General features: G+C 43.1%; 2 protein-coding genes across 4 annotated transcripts; one reads left to right on the plus strand and one right to left on the minus strand.

Moving 5' to 3' along the window:
* The first annotated feature begins 55 nt into the window (after window positions 1-55).
* LOC109896656 (PCNA-interacting partner-like) lies at window positions 56-13,061 on the plus strand. Of its 3 annotated transcripts, XR_004210981.1 has the most exons (10): window positions 56-235; window positions 1,445-1,720; window positions 1,838-1,941; window positions 2,508-2,667; window positions 2,803-2,954; window positions 4,412-4,591; window positions 4,733-4,805; window positions 5,129-7,858; window positions 11,240-11,405; window positions 11,954-13,061. XR_004210981.1 is itself a non-coding variant. In XM_020490949.2 (9 exons), the coding sequence occupies exons 4-9, from the start codon at window positions 2,653-2,655 to the stop codon at window positions 12,214-12,216; spliced, it is 849 nt and encodes a 282-aa protein (XP_020346538.1). In that variant the 5' UTR covers window positions 106-235; window positions 1,445-1,720; window positions 1,838-1,941; window positions 2,508-2,652; the 3' UTR covers window positions 12,217-13,061. The 3 variants fall into 3 exon arrangements, 2 of the variants coding, with proteins under 2 accessions (XP_020346538.1, XP_020346539.1); XM_020490949.2 differs by lacking the exon at window positions 5,129-7,858 and having other exon boundaries at window positions 106-235; XM_020490950.2 differs by lacking the exon at window positions 5,129-7,858 and having other exon boundaries at window positions 115-235; window positions 1,492-1,720.
* Window positions 12,796-14,454, minus strand: LOC109896658 (pro-MCH 2-like). Its single transcript, XM_020490952.2, has 3 exons — window positions 14,129-14,454; window positions 13,308-13,449; window positions 12,796-12,992 (listed from the first exon to the last, which is right to left on the minus strand). The coding sequence occupies exons 1-3, from the start codon at window positions 14,369-14,371 to the stop codon at window positions 12,943-12,945; spliced, it is 435 nt and encodes a 144-aa protein (XP_020346541.1). The 5' UTR covers window positions 14,372-14,454; the 3' UTR covers window positions 12,796-12,942.
* Window positions 14,455-19,806: the final 5,352 nt, after the last annotated feature.

Raw genomic sequence — 19,806 nt, forward strand, 5'->3', positions numbered from 1 at the left:
CAGACATGCTAAAAACAATATTGGGTTCTGTGATAATGAACCACAGATAGCGGTTGAAACAACATGGGCGTGGTTAAATGATGACACAGATTCTGATTGGTCAGAGTGGTTATTTCGCAGAATTTAAAAAATGTCAACGCATCAGCTGCTTGTGCATTGGCTACGTGGTGAAGAATGTATTTTGGCGATACGCTCACTACATACGCCCCTGTTTGAGGCTGTAACATTTGTTTAGGTAAGTATGTGTTTAATGGTGTTTTATATTTTTACTAGCTACCAGTAACCTACATCTGTATTCTTGTAGATCTTATATCCACTTTAATTAAGCATTTCGCTACACTCGCATTAACATCTGCTAACCATGTGTATGTGACAAATAAAATTTGATTTGAATTAACGTTAAACATTCTAACTAATACATTGTTATAAGACGTCATACAGTACCTCGTTTGTATTGGTTACATTGCCGTTTTTAGGGTTTCAGTACATATAACTAAACAGTCTTGTTTATCATCTTCACATGGACAATCGCGAATTTAGAGGACAGTCTGAAGACAATAGTGAGAACCTTCAGGCGAGAAGGGGGGTTAAACTTACTAGAATTCTACACTTTATGCCATGGGGCAAAGGAAAATTGTGGTTTTTATAGCTACTCATACCATTTTGCAATGAGGCTGAGAATTTGTCATTTTTTAAAGCTAATTTCCTGCTATTCTACACATTTTGCCATGAGGCTGAGATTTTTTGTTGTTGCAGTTTTACAGCTAATTTCCTGTTATTCTTAGCATATTTGATATGGTTTATAATGTGTTCATATTCTATTGGGGACCATGTACATGCTACAATATTAGTACTTGTTGCATTTACAACTTGTCTAAATCCTAGCATCTACTGATTTCAACTAGTTTATAGCTGTGGATTGACTGCATTGTTTGACTGTAATAGTGGCAGGTATTTTTTTTAAATATTATTTTTATGCAATCATTCATCTAAAGCTGGCTATCTAACAAACAACATACAGTGCAGACATTTTTCCCATTCATTATTTTACACCATCTTTATCACAGAACTGGTAAACCATGGTTGACCCAAATGGCTGGTCTTTATCCCATCAGAAGAAGCTTCATGTCCATTCTGGTGTACCACTCTTGCGTACCACGTAGGCCCCCCAAGCCTGCTGTGGTACGCCAGTGACTGTGGTCCTAACAGACACAGGGATCAAAGTCATAGCATTTAGTGACAACATGTTTTGGAGTTACGCCATTAAGGCAATGAGTTTATCTGCACCCCTATTATAGGCATTTGGGCCTGGTTTCCCCTGATCACATGGTCAGGAAAGACTCCTGACCCTACAATAATAACATAATTTGTCCCACCCTTGGTCCCACCAGACTGTATGGGAGGATAATTCACCATGAACTATGCATTCTGATTCCCTTCACAGGCAGCAGTCATGGCTTTAAGCCATCTGCTTTTGCTCTCTTCTGACAGGAGAGTGGAGAGTTCACTGTTGCCCTGAGCGACGTCCTGATGGCCTGGAAACACTTACTATTAGACAAACTTCACCTGCCCCTTTACAATGACTGTTCCTGACCAGAAAACTATGACATCATCAGGAAAGAATACGACTCCTTTCTGAAGCGCACCAACACTATGGACTTGATTGATATCCACTCTATGTACAAACAGCTGAGGGTTGATCCGGGAGCCTCTGAGCTCAGTGAGTATTAGGCCTGATTGAAACTAGGATGAATGACCATGATTGGAAGTTTTAGTCATCTGTTTGATAGTCTCGAAGGCCAGTTACGCTAACTGACAAATCTGTGTTGTTGCCAAGGTCCAGCTGTTTCAGTCCAGTAACATGGAGACCTATGAGGTGAGGGATTCCCTGTCCCAGGTCCCCTCGACTCATCAAGCAAGTCAAAGCCATGCAGCACACAGGTAAGCAGATATGTCATAAGCATGTATGAACATGTCAGCATAGTGTAAGCAAACTGACTCTCCATTCTCTCCTCACATAAGAGAAGGTGGTATGGCCAGAATAATAAATGTTACATTGGCTCATATCATTGTGCAACCAAGGTACTTTCTTTCACTCTTCCCTCTCGTTTTCCCAGTCAGCCTGGCAAGCCTTTCATTCTCTCTTAGCTTTTCCAGTCTTTCTCAGGCACTGGAATCTGTCTCGCTCTTATTAACAGGAACTTTAAATCATATCACTCAGATTTAAGAGCGAAATGTGAATTAAATTACCAGGCAGATGTTTTAAAACGCAACAGACATTGTGGGCTAGGACATGCGCTGCTCTCTCCAGGCTGCTGCCCTGTCAACTGTCTGATTTATGAGTGGGTAGAATACGGGTTGCTACTGTAATACTGCCTGGGGATGACAAGGTTTTTGAAATGTTGGTTTGGGTTGAAGATGGTGTTCTGACTTTAAATGGGGCCGTCTGTGTGTAGTTTGTGGCATCGGCTGTTGTTTTTAAAGGCTGCTAAATCCCCAATGGGTAGGAAAGATGGCGAGGAGGGTCACCTGCTCCTATCTGGATCAGCCGGTCAACTCCAAGAACGACATGGCCCTAGCGCACACCCTTGACACCCCTGGCAGATCGCTCGGACGTGTAGCTTTTACTGACCTGAAACACGGAGCAAGAACATGTCACTCTTCTTGGTAAGAATGACAAAATGGCCTCTACACTTTCCATGTCTGTTTCCTATCATTACACTGACGTATGGGTTTAGGCAATGAATGTTGACAACATGACAATCTTATGATCTCGTAATGTTAATCATCTATATATTGCAGGCTGTGACATCATTTGCCAGTGTGGTCCAGCTGGGAGGAAAGGGCTATGCCCCTCCTGAGTCTGACCTGAGGAAACATGTTAAAGGCCTGTCAGACTTTGTCCATTTCACAGAAAATCTGGAGGAGATATTGGGAGACAACCCTAACCCAAGGTACCCAACCTTTATTAATGGGTATGTTTTTGTACTGTAGTCCCTCCTGGTTTGTCTGTTTTCTTCTGTTTGGTGCCTAATGAATACCACCCTGGCCTGGCAGACTCCATCTCTGCTTACCCTTGTCATCAAATCCCACCTGCCTATTGCTGTGTACAGATCTGATTTTCCCCTAATGACTTCTGCCCCAGGTTCTCATGATAACATGTGAATTACTAAAACATGTTTATCTCGGCTACATCAAAGTAAAATTGACTAAAAGTAAAAAGATAATGTGTTCCTTCCTTGGTTTGATTACTTAGTTAAATTATCATCAAACTTTAAGATTTCATTGATCACTTTCATGGCCTGTGTATAATTACAGATTGATTCAGGTTTTCTCCATCAAGCGTTTGGCAGTGCCACAAATGTGGTTAAGAGATTGTTTGGTCATTCGATGAAAACGTGTGGACTGAACTTTGATCAAATGCAATGGGAGAAGCCATGCTGTGTCACAACAAGGCCTCATTTCCCCTGAATTGCAGTAGCAACTACAGCGCTAGATGATTGACACCTTGGCACTCAGATATATAGCTGTAGAGTCCATGATATTGGATGTATTGTCCCAGTTCCCTCATAGCAGGGGCCTTCTGGGTGTTTATGACTGAGGATTTTCTCCCTGCTCTGCTGTGGTGCCTCTCTGATGGGACACTGGACTGATCTGATGCCAGAATGGCTCTTTCAACAGCCTGCACCCCTACCTCCCCCTTCACACCCTCAGTGGAGTACTGTATTTCCACACACAAACACCTTCTCTGAAGGGTTCAGGGCCTCTTGTTCAGCTAACATCTGGTATCCCAGATGATTCTCTTCCAGAGACTCACTCCCCTCATCATAGCTGGGTCAGAGAATCTAGCCTGCTCCTTCTCCACCCCACCTTGCTACAGTGTTGACACTTGCTGCTCTTTTCACACACCCCAATAATGTTGCAGTCACTTCATGGTCAGTGGTGAATGAATAAATAAAGGTGAAATAAAAAAGTGATGAGTGAACCCTTAGAAAAAGGGAGCATCTTTATCATCTTTCTACCCGAGGCTTGACTTGTCTTCGTAATGGATTAGATCATTACAAATGTTTTATTATATTTTATGTACACTTGTTTTTCTCAATATTGCTGGCGTTCGTCTGGTGACCAGTATCAGGGCAGCTCTGTTGAAGGGGCGGGCCAGTGGAGATGTCAGCTGCAGCATACACAATGATACCGCCAAGGACCTCAAAGAGCAGATCGCTCAGATCCACCTGTCCCACAGACTGCAGTCGGCTAGTGTGACAGGGATCAGCCCAGCCAGGGTGTGACACCTTTCTGGGCCAACGGCTCCAACCTCTCTGTCTACATGTGGATCAAACAAAAAGGGCCTTGACATATACATGAACGCCATCATCTTAACACTATATGGTTTTGTGTATATCCTTTTCAGCCTAGATACCATGCTATTAACCACACCACTGCTTATGGAGGTCGGGAGACTGAAGGTCCTGATAGCATTGCTGGATGAAGATGCTTTGGCACCGCCATTCAGGAACAAGGCAGTCTTACTTTCTGTGGATCAGGCTGTCCTCAGTGGGGAGGAGGGGACCTGCATGCTCTTACTGTTCCGGTAAGCCTCATCTTGCACGCACACACACAAATCAATGCTTAATATGCTAATAATTCATAGGTTTTCACAGCCTCTCTAACACCTAACTTATAAACAGCTGCTTTCAGTCTGATTTGCTTCTGTGTCCTCCGATCCCCTGAGGTGCCCACGGGCTCCTCTCCAAAACCCCATGCAGCCCCACGTCCAGGAGCGACAAGATCAACTCAAACCCAAGGTACACACAGCCCGCCCACCCTCCAAGTAGAACCAGGAGACCCGAATACGAAACATCGAATCAGATGTCCAAACATTGAAAAATAATGTCTTTACGTTCTGTAATTTCTCCCCGGTATTGTATTATTTATTTGCTCAGTTGACGCCCCTCATCTTATAACTGGCTTCTACACGTTCACATTTGTACAGCTGTGTTTTTGCTCCCGTTAATCCAGTGTGTTGCTCTGCGTTGAGTCTGGGGTATAGAACTACTCCTCTACAATCGGGGATTCAAACCGGCAATCTCCCAGTGACACGTTTTGTTTTTGTTATGCTTCTCAACAGGGCTCCACCCTCTTGGTTTGATAAGTAGCTGGTCAGAAGATGCTCTACTCTTCTGCTTTTGTCTATCCCTCTGAGGGTTTGCCTGTTTACTGTGTCATTGTATAGCATCCCTAGATGTGTTCTCTTTTCATTCATTATCAGTAGGCCTGGGACAATACCAGTATCGCAATATTTTTCCATAGCAAAAATGTAAAGGATACAGGTTGTCTGCTGTAGCTTGGAGATAAAAAAGAAATGTGACAAATATGTTTGTTTCCAACATTTGGGTTCTTTTCCTAAAGTGAAACACGCTTCATGTTTTTTGTTTTTTTCCTTGCCACGATACTGGTATCGGCCCAAATGATCTTGATATAAACGGATTGATATAACCAGCGGATGTGGAGAGCTTCTCAGTTAGCAGTGTGGTGTTTGCAGCCTGGAAGGCTGTGGGCTTATCGACTTGCCTCCGTGTACATGTTTGCTGTGTTCACGATGCGCTAGTAGAATTGAGACCTGGTGCTAACATGCTGTGCTCGTCAGTAACAAGTATACCATTCCGCAAATACAACCTGGATGTAGAAACTGCTTACTCCTCTAAAAACAATGACAGTTTGAGATTTAAAGGGGCTGGGTTGTTCTGTGAAAGACTGCTTGAACCCCTTTCAAACATGTGTGCTAAACACATTTTGTGGAAATGGGCTCCTTTATTTGATTGCGCTAGCAGATGTCACTTTAGCTCCCCACATTCTGGCCGTCTTCCTGTGAGTGCGCTGTAATGGTCCCTGGGCGGCTCACCGCTTCCTGAACTCGGCGGGCGGAAGCTTTCTGCATCCACTTCACTTTAAAGATGCCATATCAGTCACTTAACTCGACTAGTAAGGGAAACTTGAATGGTTGTTGTCTGCTGAATGTCTTTATCAACCCGGGCCCCTGTCCAATAGTTTCATCATACGCTGACGGCAGTCACCTGGCACACGTGCAGATGGTCACATTTGAGTTTTTGCATTGTGGTTATTTTTTCCATGCTTTTGTGTCTGTTTCAGACAGATTAAACACAGCAAGTTAAATGAGCTTAATGATGTATTGAATTGCATGATTTGGGTGAATGGTATGATAAATTATTGATTGACGTCTCTGTGATCATTTGATCTCTGTAACAAGATGCCTTTCAATGCTTTGACTTATTCCTCTTCCCCATGAAATGAAAGCTGGCTCATCATAAGAGGAGCTGCCATAAGAACACAATGTGTCTGCCAACTCCTCACCTAATATCCTGATCTTGCAGGTGGGCTATTGGGCTTGTGTGCGTGCATTCAAAAACAAACACCAGACCCCAGAACAGAGCAATTGCTTGCACCTGCTGTTCCTTGAGGTCTCAACAGGATGGGCTTACCTTAACCTGGCCAGGCCAACCAGTCTATAGAGGTTGTTTTAGGACAGCCTCAGAAGCGGTGCCCCCCCCCCTGTAATAGAACTAGATGCTGCTCTTTCCAGCTGCTGTAATTGGATTAAGTGTGAGCTGTATGTCAGGAGGACGTCATGTCAGTCTTTTACCTCTTTGCCTGCGTTATGTTCTCCCCTGTCCGTCATTATTTCTGGCTTTAGCGAGGCGTTTTTATCAGCATGTAACGAGGGTACGTGTACATTTCATGCTTGGTGATCCGAGGGTTAAATGTTGTTTTAGGTGCTCGTTTGAGAAGTTATTTTGAGTTCTTTGAATAGCCCTCTCTCTGGACTTTAATTTCCCCCCTTTGCTTTACAGTCCCACCCAGTTTTGCACACCGTTCTTTTTTCTCCAATGGATTCCTCCTTCCCTACTGCTGCTGGCCTGGAGGGAGAAATCTTTGAGTTGTGATAATCCCCAGCAGGCCAAGATCAAACAGGGGATAAAGGAGTGGATCAGCCAGGGCCCGGTTTCCCGATAGTGATGGAATTTAGGCTTACGGGTGTTTTTAACGACGACGCTTGCCTAAAACGGCTAAATATGTAACATGCATCTCCCAAAACACAACGCAGAGAGAAGGGTCGTGAAGTGCATCTTGGAGCATGTGTCGAGGATGATGGGAGCGCTGCTCTCGGATCCGCTTTCTCCATTCAAACATTTCCTTAATTATAAAAAGTTATTTCAAAATACTGACAACAGATCAGCTCCGAGAGATATTACTCCCATTGCCGCACATTTTGACACGGTTTATTCTAATGCCTACCCAATAAAAATTCATTTAAATCGCAGATTTGGCGCATGATACAATAGGCTACACACCATGCAATGTATTGAAATTATACAGAGTAGCCTACAAGTAGAAACATGTATAACTCAATTGATTGAACATAACATTGAAATATACATGTTATCTCGATTTTCATTTGTAGCATATTTTTATACGTCGCTTGTTTGTCAATTGCAAAGACAACTTGGTAATTCTGTTATCCGTGGTCAGACGGATAAACCATGTGATTCTTTGTTTTGCGGGGATCTGTGTATAAAGTGATGCGGGAGGGCAAAAAAGCATCTGACGCATTTAGCTGTTCTACGAGTGTGAGGCAGGCGTTAGATTACGAGCGTTTTCAAGTGCAACTTTAACGAGACAGATTTAACGCTACTCCTACGAAGGTTCTAACAATGAATGTAGCTTTAAGATGCTTTTGAGTAACCGGTCCTTGAGCCCTATACTACGTACGTGGTTTGAGACGTTAACGGGGTAACTTTGTTCAATTCGAGAGAGCCAGTTCCATTGGCAATTTTAGCATGTAAGTATTGGTGGGGCTAACTACCCCAATCGTTTTTTTTTTTTTTTTTGTGCATGCCAGCAAAGCCACTAAACAATACATGAATTGCACTATAACTGTGACAAACGGTGCCCACATAAAGCGGTGCCCCAACAGCAGAGTTTTCTTTTCAGCACCATGGAGTTAACCTTTACCACCACTTCACCTGGATATCAGTGGAGCCTTGTCTGGCTGCGAAACAGCTAATTTAGCCTCATTTACTGCCTTAAAAAAAAACATATCTCATATGGCTGACTTGCTTAAACAAATGTGGTTTCTACTGACAATTGAGATGTTCAAACTATGGCATAAGGGAATGATGAGCGGATGAGGCAATCTTCCATTTTGAGTAAGACTTTTTAATGAGCGAGTTAAGACTAGTCTATTTCAGCACTTTGGAAATGTACAGCGACAGAATTCAGAACATGGGAAATTCTTACAGTATTCGCACTGTACACCATGACCTTTCCAAATATATTTTCCAAGTCAGAGCTTGTTTTTTTTTTCTCAAGTTTTGACAAATTGAAGAAATTAAACAACTTAAATATTACATTTACATAAGTATTCAGACCCTTTACTCAGTACTTTGTTGAAGCACCTTTGGCAGTGATTACAGCCTCGAGTCTTCCTGGGTATGATGCTACAAGCTTGGCACATCTGTATTTGGGGAGTTTCTCCCATTCCTCTCTGCAGATCCTCTCAAGCTCTGTCAGGTTGGATGGTGAGTGTGTCTGCACAGCTAGTTTCAGGTCTCTCCAAAGATGTTTGATCGGGTTCAAGTCCAGGCTCTGGCTGAGCCACTCAAGGACATTTAGAGACTTGTCACGAAGCCACTTCTGTGCTTTGCTCCATTCATCTTTCCCTCAATCCTGACTAGTCTACCAGTCCCTGCTGCTGAAAAACATCCCCACGGCATGATGCTGCCACCACCATGCTTCACCGTGCGGATTGTGCCAGGTTTCCTCCAGACGTGACGCTTGGCATTCAGGCCATAGAGTTCAATCTTGGTTTCATCAAACAATAATCTTTTTTTAAATGTTTTTGTGGTCTGAGTCTTTAGGTGCCTTTTGGCAAACTCAAAGTGGGCTGTCCTGTGGCTTTTCCTGAGTGGCTTCTGTCTGGTCCCCCACCATAAAGGCCTGATTGGTGGAATGCTGCAGAGATGGTTGTACTTCTGAACAACTTCTCCCATCTGCACAGAGGAGCTCTGTCAGAGTGACCATCAGGTTCTTGGTCACCTCCCAGACCAAGGCCTTTCTCCCCTGATTGCTCAGTTTGGTGGTTCCAAACTTCTTACATTTTAAAAATGATGGAGGCCACTGTGTTCTTGGGGACCTTCAATGCTTAAGAAATGTTTTGATACCCTTCCCCACATCTGTGCCTTGACGCAATCTTGTCTCTGAGCTCTATGGACAATTCCTTCAACCTCAGGGCTTGGTTTTTGCTCTGACGTGTGTGTATTTCCAAATCATGTCCATAATCAATTGAATTTACCACAGGTGATGATCAATGGAAACAGGGTGCACCTGAGCTCAATGTCGAGTCTCATAGCAAAGGGTCTGAATCCTTATGTAAACAAGGTATTTGTTTTATTTTTGATAAAGTTGCAAACATTTCTAAACCTGTTTTCGCTTTGTCATTATGGGGTATTGTGTGTAGATTGGTTAAAACATTTGATTTATTAACTCTTAGAATAAGGCTGTTACAAAATGTGGGGAAAGTCCAGGGGTCATAATACTTTCCAAATGCACTGTATAACTGATGAGTACCGATACATTTTATCTTCATATGACAAGGATTTGCCAGTAGAGTGTCGACTTGATTCACAATTACTGCTTGCTAGCTAAGATTTTGAAAGTATTATTTTGACATGATCAGTCCAATCAAAGCTACTGTTGTTATAACGTCATTTTATCTGTGGCCAATGAACTTGAGCCTTCTTGGATGGGCACTTCTAATGTAAATCTATGGCAGCACCCAAGGTGCTTGAATTTTCGAGCTCTCCTTGTATACTTTGCGGTGGCATAGTGTCCCCATGAGTGACAGAACTGAGCCTATCACGGCACAACTAGAGAAAATTACCAACACCTACTCTTCGTATTTTCCGCTGGCCCAGCACCACAGAAAGCACTAGGTTGAAACGCCTGCATTTTTGGAGCTGCCTTACTCAAGAAAGCAAAAAAGAGACCACGTTTGTATGCGGCTTTAACTACATGATACTTTAAAAAACGTTTTTTTTAATTTATTTTTTTACATTGTCTGCAAACTGTTGTGACACTTATTGCCACTTATTTTAGCTAATCCGGTGCAGCTCTGCCCCACCTGCCCTGAATGACAGGTCGCCACTGGCCAGTTCCACAACAGTGCCCGCTCACCTTTAAGCCAGCTACATTTCTACAGCAATGAATACTTCAGAACTAACCTGATCCCAGGCTGGCAAACTCCATTTATCCTGAATGAAGCAACAGTTGAGGACCAATTAAATCAGATTCCCTCCCTCTCACAAATATTGAGTCAACCCCTTAATTTGAGGAAGACTACTGATTTTAAAAATATTTGATAAAAATAAAATGCCTCAAATTACAAGCGTTGGGCCAATAACCGAAAGGTCGCTGGTTCGACTCCCCGAGCCAACTTGGTGAAAAAGCTGTCGAGTCTTCGAGCAAGGCACCCTAATTGGTCTGGATAAGAGCATCTGTTAAATTACACAGTAATGACAATGCATTTGAAACTTCACGCAGAGTAAACTTGTATATGGTGTAATGCTATTTTATCAATAGGAGTGTGTGGGGGGTGCTTGTGCATTGATAAGCACAGCAAAACTATATTTCAAATAAACACTGCACTTCAAGCTTATTTCACACCATCGCCTGCGGAATTTGCAATGACTTTTCATTCATTTTGTTTTTGGCAGAAATTAAAGTGTGGCACTGACTCGACCATGGATTAAGTTTTCGGCATTGTCTCGAAGAGTTTGGCGTTTGACTAGCCATGTGCGACATGCATGTGCAGTTACGGCGGACAATCAATATACACTTTTGTAGTATGGAGGAAGCCTGAGAAGGAGAAGTTAACTGAAGCTGGCTAGATTTAGAAAAACCTGAGTAGCTCTAGCTTCAATCATAGTATACTCCTGGGGCTGCTGCGATCATGGGCTCTGGAGATCAGACTCGCTGCTTTTTTAAAAATTATTATTTTTTAAATGGGCTTCTAGGTTCATTACGTCACAATTTCTCAGCCAAGCCGCCATTAGACAATGAAGTTTTTCCTCCAGAACTTGCAACAAAATAGCACAGGAGGGTACCTCTCCAGGAACAGGGTTGAAGAGCCGTGATAGTTTCTCTTTGATGTTCTTTTTTTTAGGCCAGATCTCAGTTTGCCTGCACGTACCAGGACGACTTGGAGCCACCCCTCAACCGCGTGCTGGACTTCCCCAGCATCATCCAGGGCCCCACCTGTGTGCAACAGGCTCCCAAGTGGACCCTCACTACTGTGGACTCCACCTCTGCCCAGCTCCTTGACAGCAGAGGTAAAAATGTCTAGTTGTGGCATCATTCTCCCTTTCTCAGAGACTTGTAACTGCATGTACTAATCTGCACGCATGCTGGTGAACTGCTCCAGATTTCCTCACATATAGTGCAGCGCAGTTACATACACCCCCCCCCTTCAGGGATTGGCTTCTATTCCCTCTGACGCCACAGATTCGGATCGATGCCCAGACCCACCTTCCCAGCCCTGGCCTCGAACCCTGCCCAGTCCCAGCCCTGGGACTGGTACTTACGATCAACCTTTAAATGATTCCCCATTTTATAAAACCTGGCCGCCCCCACATCTGTAGTAAAAACCTACCCCCCCCCCCCCCCCCCCCCCCCCCTTCTTTCTGTGGGAATCCAGGCTCTGCGCCATCGGTTTACATGACAAATGTTCACTTTCAGCCCGCTAGAATAAACACTCTGGCTGTTAAACTACAGGCTAACGTCAGCAATTTTATCCGTTTTTTTTTTTTTTTCCTTCCTCTCTTATGTCAATTTTTTTCGGCCCCAATTGTTAAGCTCTATTACTGTTTCCTCTCTCCAGTGGAGGTTTACCCAGAGGCTGAGAGGAAAGAGGCCCAGCGAGGAGGCACGACCCGGGGGGTTGCCACAGCGCTGGGGCCCAGGAGTGGAGCTGGTGGGGGCGGTCTGAAGACCAACATCCAGACAGAAGGAAGCAGCAAGGCCTGTAAACGGAAGCTGGTGGATTGTAGCGAACATTGTGGGTCAGAGAACCAGCTCCCTCTGAAAAAACCCCTCCACCACTGTAACATCAACCAAATTGTCAGGGAAGAAAGCCCCAAGTAAGAAGAAACTGATTGCTGGACAGGGCAAGCCCACCAGCTTCTTCAGATTGTAAACTATTCATTGTCGTGTTGAAGTAGAATGCAGTACTAGTAATGTTTTATTTAATCAATGGTCTGTCTTCTTTGAAGCTGAATGTTCCTGTAATCAATTGCACTTGTTTTTCCCCCAGTGGGGTTTGGCCTGATTTCAGAGGCTTTATTGTACTTTCTATTTATTTTTTGCCTCTGTTGTGCTTTCCAACAATTGACAGACATCATCATTTTGAAAGAAAGATCACCAGCTGTCGTGCGTCTGTGGGAGAGTATGATGCAGAAGAGCTGTTGAGGCAATGTGGAAAGTCTGAGAGTGGTTAAAACCCAAGCAGATCTGTTTGATAGGCGATCTGCGGAGGCTTGGCCTGCAGTTTATCTCCCTCTAAGACAAAAGGCCCACCGCTAGACTCTTCTCCTCTCTCACATGCATCTTCACTACTACTATCATAAACAGTATAGAATTTCTTATTTTCTTCACCTGAACAATGGTGACTTTCCAAATGTAGCTATATTATGTGACCCAGAATTGACACGTACAACAGTTTTCAAGTTTCTCAAAACATTTTTAATAGTTTTATACATGGTTTGTGTTTTAGAACCATGCCACAGGTGTAAGGAACACATAAGGAAAGTGTATCATGTTTTGCAGGAGATTGACAGACGGCAGGGCAGCAGTGTAGGATCCACCACACTCTTATGCTTGCGAACAGGGTCGGTACACTCGTCCGATCATGCATCGCAGCACTGGAGGGAATAAAATTGGTAGAATTGCAGTGATTAAAAAAATTAAATAATAATAATTTAAGCATTAAACTTTTTTTAATAGTGATGTCAACCTTCAACAGTCTTTAGTTTGTTGCTTTTATATGTCAAGTCCAGCTGATGAAACTTGTTCCAAGTAATGAATGGAATATCATGGTGAAAAGTGTCAACACCCTCATTAATGGTTTTGATGCCGGTATCGTGTCATCAAGTCACCCATTTGATATGCTGCATGACGGTGACCTGGATCTTTCTAATGCGCACGATAACAAAAGGAAGTCGCTGGTCGATACTTACTCTCAAGGTCGGCCTCCCTGCGCTCTACTTTCAGGCTATATTCAGCAGGAGAGTGATCTGTGGCTCGGTCGGGGAGGACAGGAAGGGCTCGGGAGAAAGCTGTGTTCATGCCACGTCTGGTGTGCCCTTTCAGTCCAATGTCCTGTGGGACAGAAGGCTAGGTTACTGTCTGGCAGGCTTCCTTTAGTGGATCAGCCAGCCTCTACATTAGTATTCTCTATCCACTGATGATTCTATTGCAAAATCAGATTTGGTGTACCAAACCCGAAGGTTATCTAGCTTGCATGATACAACAAACATATAACAATACACATGAAAGGGCTATAGAATCCAATGTCAAAATTAATTGGACTTTGGGATGGTGTTTTTCCTTTCCATTCATTTGGGATTGATGCATGCCATTTGCCAGATGGACATTTAAGAAGCGGCACAGATCTTCTGGGTCTCAAACCCCGGCCTTCTGGAGTCTGGTCCTGAGCCAGGCCATATGAAACCTGTATAAAAGTGGCCTCAGTTATCCAGACATCTAATCTGCCCAAGTGGCTTTATAACCTCTCATCACTCTCTCCTGTTCCAGTACAGCAGAGATAACCATGTCCATGACTTGCATGACATACAGATGCCAGAAACTGAATCACTCCACATGCCTGCCAAACCTTTGATGGAGCGGAGACATTATCGTAGATTTTGCCACTGTGGGAATCTAATCAAGATTAAACACCTATCCTTTTCATCTTTGTTTGATGATGGCTCAAGTTTGAGCAAATGTAAAATGAGGAAGGTTAGTGTGATGATGGACATGGATGACGGAGGATACTTACTGAAAGAATGATGATCTTTGTGTTGCTGTCGTCCAGTCCGTTGTCCAGGATGAGGTCCCGTCTGAACCTCGGGGCAGCCAGAGCGTTGTCGCTCATCATGTCTTCTTCTAGTATCGATCGCAGGCTCTCCTGCTCTGTCCTACCTTCGTCCAGCTTGCCTGTCTGTACAGCAAAGACGACCGAGCGGGTGTTAAACTCAGAGAACAGCACCAGTGTGAATATAACAGAGTATAGGGAGATCATGATTCCTACTATATTATCTTGGTCCTAACGGCCTTCCGAGGGTAATTGAGAGTGGACTTTAGTTGCGCTCACCTGTGATGACTGTTGATCAGTGGCCCATCAGCTCTTTTTATATCACGAAAAGCCAAAACAGTGTTTTGTTTTTTTTTACCATCGTAACAAAGCCGTCAAATATGTGCGTAGAGGAGATTTGAAGTCTCCTGCTTAGCTTGGCCCATATCATCATAGAAAAGGGTGTCATGTCAAAGGTCATAGCCAATATGTATAGCTCCTTTATGTAGTCTAATCAGAAGGGAGGTTAGGTGAATAATAGCTGGATTACTGTCAGATGTAAGGACATGCTGGATTTGAAAGAGGGGGACAACATCTTTTCCACAGTCATCTCTTCCCTCCTGTAGAGGGTCTCCTCGGGCCCCTCAAAGATCATAGGTCTCAAATTGGCCTCACAAAGGTCTCACTTCTCAATGCTGTCCACTTTCAAAGGTGGAAAGTCAACGGTGGAACATATGCCTACTGTGCAATCTGAAAGAAACCAACAGATTGCCTACAATGAGTTATCATCACCAAACTACATCAATGGCTACAGTTATCAATGCTCTGTGGGGAGAGAATATCATCCAGGGTGAACAGTCCTGGTATGAATAGAGGCTGGGTCACTAAGGTCATGTCATCAGACTTCAACAAGACTCATAGAGAATGAAAACAGACCCAGGTAGCATCAACCGAACTGACCTATTGGTGATTGGGTATACACCCTTACCGGTTGGGTATTACAGTAGGTGGGAGGAAGTCCCTGACTTTCCTGACAACATAACCTGAAGGATACTCCAGGTGCTAGTTATAGGCTGTGTAACAATTGTTTATTCTGTTCTGATCCCATGGTCACAGGTCAGGAAAAACTCTGGGTTCTAGTCATTAGAACCTTGGGTGTTAGCTTCATTTCCCCAGGACTAGGTCCTGCCCATAATGGGAAGCCCATTGACCGCCATCTGTGGCTTACATGGCTGATCACATCATGTTCACAAGGGTAATGGCTGTGAGTTTAGGGAAATGAGCGTGGAATAGTTTCACAAACCAAAACTAAAGGCCTTGTTGACATAGCTCTCCCAAGCTCCTCTTCAGTTCAGTTAGGAAAACAGACAAGGGCTTACCTTATTAACATCACAGTAGCTACAGTAGAGGGATGGAGAAATGGGACATGAATAATAGTTATTGAACTCAGCTGAAGTGATTGTTCTTGGAGTTCACAGCCTTTATTTTGTGAGTATTTTTGTTGGAGGCTGACGGACTCTAGTGAAGGACTGAACTGGTCCACAGGGGCCCAACTGTTCCAGGAGCAGCACAACTCAACCTGGGAGCTTCAAGATCTATTGTTTTAACCTCATTCTCTCTATCCCGCTCTCAATCTCTATCCCGCTCTCGAACTCAATCTATCTATCTTGCTCTCTCTATCTCTATCCAACTCTCGCTCTCAATCTATCTATCTCGCTCACTCTCTATCTCTCCCTCTCAATTCAATTTCCAATTGAAGGGGTTTTATTGGCATGGGAAACACATGTTTACATTGCCATATCAAGTAAAATCGTTAATAAACCAAAGTGAAATAAACAATACAAAATAAACAGTAAACATTAAACTCACAAAAGTTACAAAATAATAAAGACATTTCAGATGTCATATTATGTCTATTTACAGTGTTGTAATAATGTGCAAATAGTGAAAGTACAAAATTGAAAATAAACAGGTTGTATTTACAATGGTGTTCTTCACTGGTTGCCTGGTTGGATATTTATTTTTTATCAGAATTCTGCATGCAGTGTCTCAATTTGTTTTTTGTCCCATTTTGTGGATTCTTGGTTGGTGAGCGGACCCCAGACTTCACAACCATAAAGGGCAATGGGTTCTATAACTGATTCAAGTATTTTTAGCCAGATCCTAATTGGTATGTTGAATTTTATGTTGCTTTTAATGGCATAGAAGGGCCTTCTTGCCTTGTCTCTCAGATCATTCACATCTTTGTGGAAGTTACCTGTGGCGCTGATGTTTAGGCCGAGGTATGTTTTGTGTGTGCTCTAGGGCAACAGTGTCTAGATGGAATTTCTGTTTATGGTCCTGGAAACTGGATATTTTTTGGAACACCATTATTTTTGTCTTACTGAGATTACTGTCAGGGCCCAGGTCTGACAGAATCTGTGCAGAAGATATAGGTGCTGCTGTAGGCCCTCCTTGGTTGGTGACAAGCACCAGATCATCAGTAAAAAGTAGACATTTGACTTCAGATTCTAGTCAGTTGAGGCCGTGTGCTGCAGACTGTTCTAGTGTCCTCACCAATTCGTTGATATATATGTTGAAGAGGGTGGGGCTTAAGCTGTATCCCTGTCTCACCCCACGGCCATGTGGAAAGGAATGTGTGTATTTTTTGACAATTTTAACCATTCACTTGTTGTTTGTGTGCATGGGTTTTATAATATTGTATGTTTTTCCCCCCAACACCACTTTCCATCAATGTGTATAGAAGACCCTCATGCCAAATTGAGTCAAAAGCTTTTTTGAAATCAACAAAGCATGAGCAGACTTTCCTTTATTTCTTTTTTATTATGGTGTGCAGGGTGAACTTGTGGTCTGTCGTACTGTAATTTGGTAAAAAGCCAATTTGACATTTGCTCAGTACATTGTTTTCACTGAGGAAATGTACGATAATGCAGAGGATTTTCCCAAGGTTGCGCTTGACACATATCCCACGGTAGTTATTGGGGTCAAATTTGTCTCCACTTTTGTGGATTGGGGTGATCAGTCCTTGTTACCAAATATTGGGGAAGATGCCAGAGCTAATGATGATGTTAAAGAGTTTAAAATGGGAATTTGTGGTCTGTATATTTGATAATTTCATTGAGGTTACCATCAACACCACAGTCCCTTTTGGGTTGGAGGGTTTGTATTTTGTCCTGTAGTTCATTCAATGTAATTGGAGAATCCAGTGGGTTCTGGTAGTCTTTAATCATTAATTCTAAGATTTGTATTTGATCATGTATTATTTTTTGCTGTTTGTTCTTTGTTCCAGGGCCAGAAAGATTGGAGAAGTGGTTTACACAAACATCTCCATTTTGGATAGATAGCTCTTCATGTTGTTGTTTGTTTTCCAAATTTCCCAGAACTGGTTAGAGTCTTATCGATTCTTCAATTACATTGAGCTGATTTCTGACTTGCTGTTCCTTCTTTTTCCACAGTGTATTTCTGTATTGTTTTAGTGATTCACCATAGTGAAGGTGTAGGCTCAGGTTTTCTGGGTCTCTATGTTTTTGGTTGGATAGGTTTCAAATTTTTTTTCTTATGATTTTGCATTCTTCATCAAACCTTTTTTCATTGTTGTTATTATTCTTCGGTTTTCTGTTTTTTTATTTGATAGGGAAGCTTGTAGGTCAAATATACTGTTTAGTAGGTTTCCACAGTACTTTCCTTCCATCTATAGCATTTCTTAATTTTATTCAGTTCCTTTGACTTTGATGCCTCATTATTGAGTATTGCTCTGTTCAAGAAGACTGATTTTGCTGTGATCTGATACTGGTGTCAGTGGGCTGACTGCGAACGCTCTGAGAGACTCTGGGTTGAGGTCAATGTTAAAGTATTCTACAGCACTACTGTAGGAGTCCCCTCGAAGCCTACATTGACTATGTACATACTCAGCGTGCGACAGAGCGTGTCTATTGATCAGTTGCTCCTGTTTGAGGTTTTAGGGCTGCGTTTGAGGGCGATGCCCTTTAGGGTCCGGGCAAAAGGGGGCACTGCTGCCTTATATAGGTGGACCTGGTCGTAAAGGCTGTTCAAGTCCAGGGTGGAGTGGTGGGCCAGGTAAACATTTGGTTTTGAGGCAGAGTCAAGGGAAATACTTGTGTTTACCCGCTGTATGGTAGCAAGGTAGAAGTCTTTTTGTGAAAGCAGGGTGGAGATAACCACTTGTGCATTGGGAAAAGTAGAAGAATATTTTTCAATCAGTCCCTTGAGTGCTGTGGCCACCCTTTCCTGCTATGCTCAGGTCATTTGTGCTTGTGCATATTATTATGTGGCTGGGTGACCCTAGTCCGTCCTCAGACAGAAGGTCTAGGGTGCGCTGGGTGTTTGGACACCAGCGTTTAGACATTGTGTGTTCGGGAAAAGTTTATTTTCTTGTATATATTTCCAGTTTGAGTGCATAAAGACTACAATTTGTGGCTTGTGTATATCCTCAGTGGGTGTGTGTGTGTGTGGGGGGTGGGGGGTATCTTTCTCAAGAGAGAGCTTATCCTGCTGAGCTATCTCTTTGATTATGTGAAAGTCCAGCTGAAACTGTTTGGGGTTGCCACCTACCATTACTGTTCCAGACTTGTACAGGTTAACATTGGCTGACTCAGAGTCCTCTTTGTCTAATAACCAGAGTTTCTACCCATCGCTAACACCCCCCCTTAACAGAGGGGTAGTGTGTTAATATAGCACTGCGCAATGCCAAGGGATGGTCTATGTGGAAGATTAATTTTCTTATGTTCCCATTTTTATAGTAGTCAGCAAAAAGAGTATTTTGATTTTCCAGAAGGAGCTACTTTTTGTACTCTTTTCGTGCCTTTCATTGTTTTACATCCAGAGAGTACTGTATTGTAATGACCTCTGAACAGCAGGGGTGGACTTTAAAGGCCTCTGCATTTGGGTGGGGTAGGCTGTGAAACTCTCCTGCCATTGTTGGGCTCATTGGCTTAGACACCTCTCACTTCCCACCTCAGTGATATGTTCTGTCCTAGCATAGTTTGGTAGCCTGAGCATTCAGTCCTGATAAAGTAAAATATATCATTGTAATGTGTTTTTCTTCTTGACTTTAAAAGTAGCTTCAGACTAAACATTAATAACTCCGTTCTAGGTTGGATGGTGTTTTCAGGTTTCTGTTGTTTGTTTGTCAGAGCATTTTCTGTATGGCTTGGAAATAAGAATCTTTGGTAGTAGGAATCCTTCCAGGTAATTTTGTCCAAAATCAGGTTTGGAGTTTTGATTTGGAGTGAAGGTTATGTTTTGGAGTGTAGTATCCTACATATGTCATTACCGGAAATATATATATATATATTATTATTTGTCACATGCGCCGAATAAAACAGGTGTAGACCTTACAGTGAAATGCGTACTTACAAGCCCTTAACCAACAATACAGTTGTAAGAAAAAAATTAACTGAAGTCATGGGTGAACAGGGAGTACAGGAGGGGACTGAGCACGCACCCCTGAGGGGCCTCCGTGTTGAGGATCAGTGTGGCAGATGTATTGTTACCTACCCTTTCCACCTGGGGGCGGCCCGTCAGGAAGTCTAGGATCCAGATGCAGAGGGAGGAATTTAGTCCTAGGGTCCTTAGCTTAGTGATGAGCTTTGAGGGCACTATGGTGTTGAACGTTGAGCTGTAATCAATGAATAGAATTCTCA

The sequence above is a fragment of the Oncorhynchus kisutch genome, linkage group LG9, assembly GCF_002021735.2.
Source record: "Oncorhynchus kisutch isolate 150728-3 linkage group LG9, Okis_V2, whole genome shotgun sequence".
NCBI lineage: Eukaryota > Metazoa > Chordata > Actinopteri > Salmoniformes > Salmonidae > Oncorhynchus > Oncorhynchus kisutch.